The 10,041-nt window shown below is 44.1% G+C and overlaps 1 protein-coding gene across 1 annotated transcript; it reads left to right on the plus strand.

Annotated features, from left to right (window-relative positions):
• The first annotated feature begins 1,126 nt into the window (after window positions 1-1,126).
• Window positions 1,127-9,069, plus strand: nr1h5 (nuclear receptor subfamily 1, group H, member 5). Its single transcript, XM_068743338.1, has 10 exons — window positions 1,127-1,226; window positions 5,937-6,338; window positions 6,421-6,561; window positions 6,686-6,810; window positions 7,178-7,276; window positions 7,352-7,442; window positions 7,990-8,106; window positions 8,193-8,282; window positions 8,377-8,490; window positions 8,848-9,069. The coding sequence occupies exons 1-10, from the start codon at window positions 1,127-1,129 to the stop codon at window positions 9,048-9,050; spliced, it is 1,482 nt and encodes a 493-aa protein (XP_068599439.1). The 3' UTR covers window positions 9,051-9,069.
• The last annotated feature ends 972 nt before the right edge of the window (window positions 9,070-10,041 follow it).

The raw sequence follows: 10,041 nt of genomic DNA on the forward strand, positions 1-10,041 counted from the left end.
AAACTTTCTGAAGCAGAAGTCTCAAAATCCTGAATGGCCATGTGTATCAAATATGATACGTTTGGCTTTAAAGGGTTAAATTATTCTGATATCACATGTGTAACGTTTGCTTTTGTCCTTGACTACAGCCGTTTAGTTTTTATTTACTTGCTCTTCCCAAAGGACAATTTGTCTCGAGGCGGAGTTTCCACCGTTCAACGTGATCGCATGGACAGAGATCCGTGCGGCTCGCAGCAGAATTCGCTGGGATCGATTGCGGTGGCTCCGTGAAGGCTACAGCGGCCTCTTCTGTAACCCTCTGCTATCCGCCAGTCGGCCCTGGTTCCCATAATGAGCCAGTGAAAGGGCTGGTGTGGGTGGGAGGCCGCCGTTAATCCCCGTAAGCATGCTGGGGTCACTCCTCCGGCTCCTCTCAGGGCGTCGGCCATGACTCCCTTCTATCTGCCCCGGGATGGTTGACTGTGTGTGTGTGTGTGTGTGTGGGGGGGGGGGGGCAGAGGTCCTTGAATGCCTCAAAGTTAACTGCTGTCCAATATTAACTGGAGCACAAACATTAAAGCGGTAAACAAAAGGCAGAGCAAACACACTCCTCGGGCCTAAAGTACAAACATGGACGGACGGACAGACAGACAAACCACACAGCAGTTTGTTCGGTTTGCTTCCCCTGCATCAAACCCTCCAGAGGCTCGTCTGGCAAGAGCTGGAGGATGAAATGATCCCGAGAAGCAACCGTTTACCCGCTGACTCTTTGAGTCGTTTCATTGTAATGAGAGAATTCTTCCTTTGCAACGTTGATCTGGAGGTCTTGGGTCAGGTCCAGATGTTAGGATCACAGTCCCATCCCTGCCCTTCCTGGGTGTCCCCATCAGCTATCTCCCCCCCCCCCCCCCAAGGACTGTTAAGACCTCCTCCACACATCATCCACCACCACAGAGCAAGAGCCTCAGCTGCACTCTGGCTCAGCGTGGCCAGCAGAGAGACCTGAACCCATCCTGGGGGTCGAGGAATCGGATCCTTCATGTCCGTGTGAATCCTCAGCGTTACTGTGTGTGTTTGCGTTTATGTTTTTGCATGTGTTTGAGGAAGGATCCCAGACTACTAGCTAAAGAGCAGATCTTCTATCCAGATGAGAGAGTGGACTGAGTGGGAGATGAACTTTTCCGCAGGGGGGTTTCTCTCGACCACAGACGGTTACTGCTCCACGGAGCAGCAGCTCCAGTACTATGGTGAGTCCACAGCGACACTCCTTCACTTTGTCTCACTGATCGGTTTCTTTTTGACACCTGCTCCCCTCTTGCCTCTTGATTTCCCTTTTGTCTTAATGCTTACCTCAGAGTTTACCTTACCTTTACAGATAAAACAAAGAATGAATGAATGAATACATTTCTTTTGTGGCACAATCAGCTTTTGAAGAATTAAGCTATTTGGAGCCACCATTGCGAAGACAACCAGTTTACTAATGCGAGCAAGAGATATGTGTTTATTCTGATTGATTGCAGCTCCTTCATGTTCCCGACAGCTAGCATTAGTATAAGAATCCCAATTTAAAAAGAGGAATTCTGATATTAGTGCTATGGAAGAATTAAATAACTTGTTACTGACTGACTAGTAGACAAAAAAAGTCGTCTCTGTATTGAATCTCCTGAAGGGAGTGCTGCAGAACAAACTGGTGGCAGAGAGTATAGCATAGCGAGAAAATAAACTGATATTCACTTAATAATGATGCGTTTAAGAAAATGCAAATGCAATCAAATTCAGAGGGAACCATCTCCTCCTGGAATCCCTGTAACTTTGGGGCATTCTCGTGATAAACAATTTATATGTGAACTATTTCTTCACAGAATATAATCCATGTTATTTCTCTTCTGGATTTTGTCTAGTCCAGCAATCTTTTCAAATGACAGAAATCTATCAGCGTACCAGCGGGTCCATGACGCTGCTTTGACCTCGGTCTTGACCCAACACGCTAGTGAAGGCCGCTCTTGCGTAAATGTGATAATATTTTAAATATGTGTCAGCCGAGTTATTGATTAAGCAGTTCAGTTCACTACCGACTCAAAGTGGAACCGTGTAAAATGTGGAATCAGAAGAAACTAGAAAAGCTCCGAGAGCACAAACCTTCGCCAAGGAACAATAAATAAGTAACCGTCATATATTTAAAAATTCCTGGATCCACATTGTGATCCGGATTATCATCAAAAGGTTATAAATTATTCTTTGTATCTTTATACAATAACCATGAAAAGTAAAAGCTAATCGCAGTTGTGTTTTTTACTGATTTTTGAATCCATAATTTTATATCTAGAACACATTTTGCTTGATATTGCATATCGAACCCCTTTATGACTGTGATTATTGGTGAGTGAATGGAATGCATATTTTACAAGATCTGATTTTTTGGAAAGCCTCCATTATAAGTAAATAGTGAAAATCCAGATTCTTGTAATTTCTTTGTATCCAGGCGGGTATCTGAATCACTCTCAAAATTGAATGTGCTCTAGATTAGATTTTAGACATCATCCGGGTTTCCCCTCCAGCAGTTTTCCCATTACATGATGACTTAATTCTTTTAAAGTATAACTTTGTTATCATAATGTTATAACTTCATTCAAAAAAGATATATGAATTTTCTGAATTGCAATTGATTGTTCTCAGAATATTCTGACATGATGTCTCTGATTGTTATTTAGTTCTCCTCACATTGCAGACATGGCCAGTAGTTTACGGTGGCTAATATTAGCTTTAGATTGGCTACATTTAGGTGGGACAGCCTGCAGCTGTTATGACTTTGGTTTCCTTCCATTTTAACCAGTTTGACTTTGACGTGATATCTGTACATTTAAGTGGATATTTAAGCGTCTCATCGTTGCTCACTGTGACTGTTGCACACGGCCTCTTCTCATTCACTCTCGCAGTTGATGAATGAATGTCGGCTGCTTATTTGCATCATGTGGAGCTTGATGACTTGAACAAACTCCTTGTTGAGGAGGTGCAGCCGGCTCCCTGAGGCTGAGCGATCTTTGGATGATGGACTCGTACTGACTGATTCTCACTCTGCTGTCTAGCAGCAGTAGGTGGAGATGGAGGGGGGGGGGGGGGGGGGGGGGGGATCTACGGGGGTATTTTATCGGTGATGCTTGGCTCCCTAGTGTGCGTGGGATGGTGGGGTGGCTGAGGAGTGTTTAGACAGCCCTCAGATGGTTTACAAACAGTGAGAATCACAGCTCTGTCACATGTTGGAAGCCCCCCCCCCCCCCCTCGCTATGAGAGCGTCGCCGCTCCAGTTCAGGAAAGACAAGAAACATCTGGAGAGAGAGTGGAGGCAAAGACAATAGAGGAAGAAGAGGTCATCAATATTTGCCTCTTAAAACTCTGTTTCTGTATTTACGTGACCGGATCAGCGCGTTGGTCAATTTATCAAATCTTTTGTAACCATCGAAACTTCTAAAAATACTAACTCATTTGACTATTTATTAGTCACCATTCTTCAGCCAATCACTGCTGAGGACTGATAAATAATTACATTAGGATTACGTACACAGTGAAAGGCCCGCCTCTCCTTCCCAGAGCTACTCTGCTCTCTGAAAATACCAAATGGAAGGTGCCGTGTTGAGGATTGAGGAGTTTCGAGTTTGTCATGGAATGTATTAACGCGTGTGTAATCACCATAATCTAGGAATAGTTTTGTTTCCATGATCGTAGAATGAAATCCTTTATCCCTCACACCCCAGGACAATGTGAGGAGAGGTCATTACAGTTGGTTACAATCTGCAAACACAATTACGATCACCAAATCCTGCAAATTAGATTAAACAAAATGTTCCTACTACTGTACTTTCGGCTTGTACCACCAGGGGTTGACCCAGAAAATCAACCTTCCTCACTCTGTCCTTTACATCGTCCTACCCAACACCAGCCACTCATGTCCTCCCTCACTACGTCCATGTATCTTCTCCTGGGTCGACCTCTAGCCCTGTTCCCTGGCAGCTCCATCCTCAGCATCCTTCTACCGATATAGTCCCTGTCTCTCCTCTGGACATGTCCAAACCATCAAAGTCTGGTCTCTCTGATCTTGTCTCCAAAATGTCTAACCTTCACTGTCCCTCTTATTGTCTCATTTATAATCCTGTCCAACCTGATCACTCCCGAGGAGAACCTCAGCATCTTCATCTCCTCCACTTCTAGCTCCGCCTCCTGTCTTTTCCTCAGAGACACTGTCTCTAAGCCATCCATCATGGCTGGCCTCACCACTGTCGTGTAGACCTTTCCCTTCATCCTCGCTGACACTCTCCTGTTACAGAGCACACCTGATCCCTGGTGCACCCCACCCACCTGTACACTAGACTGCCCCGTTACTCCTACTGCACACTTCACTGCTGTCGTACAACTGCCATGCAACAGGCACCACCTGTTTCATGGAGACATGCGGTCTCCACTGGTTTCCTGGAAAGGCCATCAGTAATCAACATTAGTACTTTAAACCTTTGGACAGATATCAGGCCGGCTGTTTTCTCTGTTGCAGTCTTTTACTGAGAAAACAGTACCTTAACATTAGCTTACATAAGAGCTTCAGCATCAGCTGATGCTCAATAATTCATGAAGCATCCAGAAAAGGGGATCAAATAGTCCTGAACGGTGCTTGGAGCTCAGCTGCATCCTGTTTCAAAGGTCTGAACATGCTCATATCGTCTCACCCTCAGCTTTTTATTATATCCGCTAAGAGCCATGAAACAGTACAATTCCTGTAAGACCACTCTCCTCTGATTCTACTTGACTTAATAACCAATTAATAGAGTTGTTTGTCATCAGTCATATTTCTTGTCTTACAAGTGAAACGTTTTTACCGGTGATGACACTCTCCAGCTTCTATTTTTAGGAAGGATATTTCCTAAGAGTGTTATGATCAGATTTTTGTTATATCCAAGTTGTGATACCAATTAAAATATCTTATCGTGGTTTTTGAGACACCTGGATATGCTCCATAAGACACAAACTAATCAAGCAAATGTGCTAATTTTGCTTGATTAGTTTGTGTCTTATGAGAGTCATGAAACGTGGTTAACGTCTGGTTAGATGGGTAGAGCAATGTCCATTCCATTTTTAAATAAAGGGGACACGTTTCACAATTTCGATTTAAAAAAAGTGTTGCAATTTAAAATCTCGTCATTGTATCTACATCATTTTCAACTTTTTTTTTATTTTTGTGTTTTGGATGGATTGATAGATTATATTCACCAAGACGAACAGTCCATCAACGTGTGTGTGTGTGTCCGCTTTAGTTTACATCATCAGTCCCTGAACTGCTCCCGTTTGGACCCTGTATCTGACTTCCTGCTACTAGACTCAAACAAACACGACACTATTTTATTTATTTGTTTTTTGTTGTGCCACATTTGATGTAAGCAGCAGGTCATCTACTTCGTCGGCCTGCTTCCAGAATAAATCCCATTTTTAAAACCATTTGTAAACATTTCTTAAGCAACAACATTCTTTAACCTTTATGGCACTCAGAGGGTGCGAGCCTCAGCCAAGGTTTACTCTTTATATCAGTAATCCCATTACAGTTTGACCCTCACATAAAACCTTCCCCCTAAAATGAGGAGTCACGGCACGGTGGTGCAGTTGGTAGCGCTGTCGCCTCACAGCAATGAGGTTCTGAGTTTGACTCTGTGTGGAGTTTTATGTTCTCCCCATGTCTGCTTGGGTTCTCTCCGGGTTCTCCGGTTTCCTCTCACCTCCAGAAACAAGAAGCAAATTAAGTGAATTGGTCACTCCAAATTATCCGTAGGTGTGAGTGTGTCCATGAGTGGGTGTGTGTCTTATGTGTGCTCCTGAAATTTCCTGGCGACACTTCCGGGGTGTACCACGGAGGATAAAGCGGCTGTAGACGAGACGATTGAGGTATTCTCGTCTTTGATTTCCATTTTCCATTTCAGACATGTTGGCGGACCCTTTGGGCTACCCCCTGCAGGACCCTGACCTCCAGCTGCTCCCTTTCACCCAGCAACAATACAGCCACGCGAACCTGCCCTTCCCTCTCTATGGCTCTCCACCCTCCTCCACCTCCTCTCCCTCCTCCTGCTCGTCTTCCTCCTCACAGCCCTGCCATCCTCCATACCACTACAGTCCTCTTTACCTAGAGTCTCCCTGCGATCCCACCCCTGAGCCTTATTCCGAGGGGTTGGCTCAGGGGCTTGGAGTGGAAGGGCTGCCTCTGGTGCGGAAGGCACGGCTGGGGCCGGGAGGGAAGAGCAGAGGCCAGGATGAGTTGTGTGTGGTGTGTGGAGACAAAGCATCCGGATATCACTACAATGCTCTCACCTGCGAGGGATGCAAAGGTATTTCCCGCTTTATTTGATATCTTTTTATTTTAATTTCACCCTCATCTGGGCCCCGCTTTCCCTTCTTCACCTGCTGCAGGCTTCTTCAGGCGTAGTGTGACCAAAAAGGCTGTGTATCGCTGTAAGACTGGCGGCGGCTGTGAGATGGATATGTACATGAGGAGAAAGTGCCAAGACTGTCGGCTCAGGAAGTGCCGCGCGGTGGGAATGCTGGCTGAGTGTAAGTAACGTGCCTGCAGTAGTTTAAACATCGGACACCGTGTACTGTAAGGACACGCTTTAAAACAATGTGCCTTTAACAGTTTTGGCTGACTTGAGTCGGAAATGTTTTTTTTCTTCCCCAGGCCTTTTGACTGAGGTGCAGTGCCAGTCCAAACGACTAAGGAAAGGAGGCAAAGGCAGAGGCCAGGTGGAAGAGGAGAACACAGACAGCAGGGTGGTCAGCTCCAGCAGCAGACCGCCTGGACAGGTAACAGACAGCCCATCTGATTCTGCTTGTCAGTGGTTGGATTATTATTTAAATAAAAAGAAAGACAAGTCTTCAGTCTCCTCTTGAACATAGAGATGGGGTCTGCCCCATGAAGCCACAATAAAGGAGCTTGGTAACTGAATGCTCCGCCCCCCCCCACCCCCCCCCCCACCCCCCAGGTCTGTGTTTACAACTTTTTGGAACCAGAAGCAAACCGGCACTTTGCAGCTGCATTTGTTGACTGGTTGTTAATAATGTTGGTTAGATAAATGATCAGGCATCTTATTGCACGTTTTACCTTGTAAATTTGATACGGTGTATTAAACTCTTGATGCTTTCTTTCCCCGTTCACGCCCATCTGCACCAGGCGTCGCCGGTTAGTTTAACCCGGGAGCAGAAGCGCATTGTGGACGGGATGGTGGAGGCCCATCGACTGTACAGAGCGCAGGACAGCAGCTACTGCCGGGTAGGCATCAGTTGCTCTTCCAGAAACATCTCGTTCTTACTTGGGCCCTCACCACTTGGTGTGTTTTCTGCTCAGTTGTTTGAGTGGCCATACACAGAAGAAGGGGAGGGCGTGTCTGTGTCACCCCACCTGCAACGATTACTTTATTTTACGAGGACAGTTCCAGGTAGGTTGCATGAAAATATATGCGCTTGCAAATCAATTTATGTATCGTGTAGAGTGGCTCACTAAGGTTTTTAATTCTGTCTATAGCACATAGCGACAAGGTATATTTACCTTGAGCAACTCAGTTTGACCACCCCTTTTTTTTTCTTAGGATTATATATATATTTTTTAAAGTAAAATACATTTTATTAACAGGCTCATTCTAACGGGGGGGGGGGGCAGAAACTAGTTTGGATGGAGTATTAGATAATATCTAACACAATAAAGGGGTGATTTGTCTGGTTTCTGTCATATGGTTAAAATGGTTTATCCCGCACACATCTGCGTGACACAATCCTAACGCCACCTTAAAGGTTTGTACAAACCTATTGGAAAGCTGACCTTGAGGCTTTGAATTTTTCAAATAGACAACTTTTTATAATTTAAGTCAATATGCTTCAGGACAGGACAAAGATTGTTTTTTGTGATGAATGATGACAAAAGTTTAATGCAAATGTATAAATGTATACTGGTGTATATGTATAAATGCAAATGTTTTCCGCTGACAGGTTTTGACCTCCTGGATTTTTCAGACCAGAGCGCTCTCCTGTCCGTCTCTTCTCTGGAGGTCATGTTCCTGATCTCAGCTCAGCACTTCTCTCAGAGCCCAACAGGCCCCAGTCCAGGCTAGTTCACCTACAGACACGCCAGTGACTCTGTATGGCTTCAAGACTTTTTCTAAAAAAAAATATTCAAAAATTCCCTTTAACAGACAAGCAACTTTTCAACACGTCAACGCACAGCTGGCTGAGGAATGTAGAGTCAAAGGACAGCATGCACACTAGGATGTTGGTCGACTCAGGTGAATCCAGCCATGCACTCACCAGAATGGTTTTCATCTCTTAAACCTGTAAAAGGAAAGGTTGTAGTCACATCACCGTTTGTCCTGTGAACAGGGTGCAGCCAGGATCTTTGCGGATTGCTGCTCAACTTCTTCCACAGCATGGCGACGCTGCAGGTGACGGAGGCCGAATACACGCTGCTAACTGCTACAGCCGTGCTCTGCTCAGGTCAGACCAGGAATCTGTGCCCTCTCATTAGTAATAAGAAATAATCATCTCAGCTGCCGGATTTGTCTGTTCGAGAATGGGATGAACACAAACTGATGGAGTTTCGTAAACCTGGTTGAAGAGGGTGGGCATTTGACGAGGAAGACTTGGCGCTAAATCCGGAAATTAATTCACGATTGATTTGTGTGCTGTCTAGTTGCTGTATTTAACTAAACGACTGGCACCAAGGTCTCGTATTAATGATGGGAGCCATTTGAATTCACCAAAGTCCAATGGAAGGCTCTTCCACGTCCTGATTTTAACTAAGCAAGTAGGAATGTTTCAGTGTTGGTAACCGCTCTGTTCCCATGTCTGCAGATCGTGCATCCCTGCAGGCAGCCAGCTGTGTTGAGAAAATGCAAGAACTGATTCTTGACCTGCTATCCAGGATGTGTGGGGCCCAGGCCGGAGCTGCGCAAGGGGGCCCACAGCGGTTTGGCCGCCTGCTGGGCAGATTGACAGAGCTGCGAAGCCTCCATCACAACTACCTTCTCCTGACGAGACAGCAGCATGGATTCTGACAGGACGAATCAGAAATGGTGAAAAATTACCAGAATTTGAAGGCAGTTTTACATTTGCTTTTCAGGACTGGGTGGTTTTTAAATAAGCTGGGAAATTGTAAAAACAAAAATAATTCTGTAAATACTATTTTATCTGTTGATGAAAATCCTTCATTTTCTGTTTGTGCATTTTTTATTTTTTTTACCTTCTAAAGAGGCTGAAGTGTGTTCATAGACAAGATATTTTATAGGTCTTTTATAACTGTTGCAAACAGCTAACATGTATACTTAGAAGTACTTTTTTACTATGTTTACTATTCTTGAAATTAAAACTGACTGAAAGCGGGGACTAAATGGAATTTACTTTTGCCACCCTGTTAGGAAGTGTTCATGCCACGGACTAGTGTAAAATGAAAAACAAGAACTGCTGCCAAGTATCCCAGAAGGATTTTTAATTGAGCATTTGTTATCCGAAAAGTGGAAATACTGGTTCAGACCAAATATTTCAACAGGTAAAATATGTAAGTAGTACAAGCTTATAAAAGTTGTATTTTTTCCATTTCAGTTTCATTAAAAATGGGACTCTCGACAATAAATAAAAGCTTCTGGATGGGGGGGAACAGTGGATGATGGCATTGGTCTAAAGAAAAATCAAGTCAAATATGGACTCACCTAAAATATTGGCTGCATGTTTTTTTTAAACACACTCCATTTGTTTAAATATGATTTCATTCTCAACGTCAACCAATATATCTTTATTTCTATACTTGTCTTACATAAATAAATTATTTCTCTGTATCAAAAGAATTCCGATATAAAGAATACGGTTCATTGCACGGGGTGCGCAATGAAATTACGTGAATGAAAAGTACACTGCAGCAAGTCAGGAATTATTTATCTCCTCATATACAGCCTCACTTTGACCCTGGCGGGTTGATTGAAACACGCATTTTAAAACAGCAACATTAAATAAAAACGGATTTCATAATACACATACATATCTACATGTGTG

The sequence above is a fragment of the Brachionichthys hirsutus genome, chromosome 2 (assembly GCF_040956055.1).
Source record: "Brachionichthys hirsutus isolate HB-005 chromosome 2, CSIRO-AGI_Bhir_v1, whole genome shotgun sequence".
NCBI classification, from domain to species: domain Eukaryota; kingdom Metazoa; phylum Chordata; class Actinopteri; order Lophiiformes; family Brachionichthyidae; genus Brachionichthys; species Brachionichthys hirsutus.

What these genes read in the sequence shown, in the direction of transcription:
- nr1h5 (XM_068743338.1), top strand. Translation starts at nt 1,127, where the DNA reads ATGAGAGAGTGGACTGAGTGGGAGATGAACTTTTCCGCAGGGGGGTTT. An exon ending in CACCTGCGAGGGATGCAAAG is followed by an intron (nt 6,339 to 6,420) that starts GTATTTCCCGCT and finishes CACCTGCTGCAG; the next exon opens with GCTTCTTCAGGCGTAGTGTG. An exon ending in TTTTACGAGGACAGTTCCAG is followed by an intron (nt 7,443 to 7,989) that starts GTAGGTTGCATG and finishes TTCCGCTGACAG; the next exon opens with GTTTTGACCTCCTGGATTTT.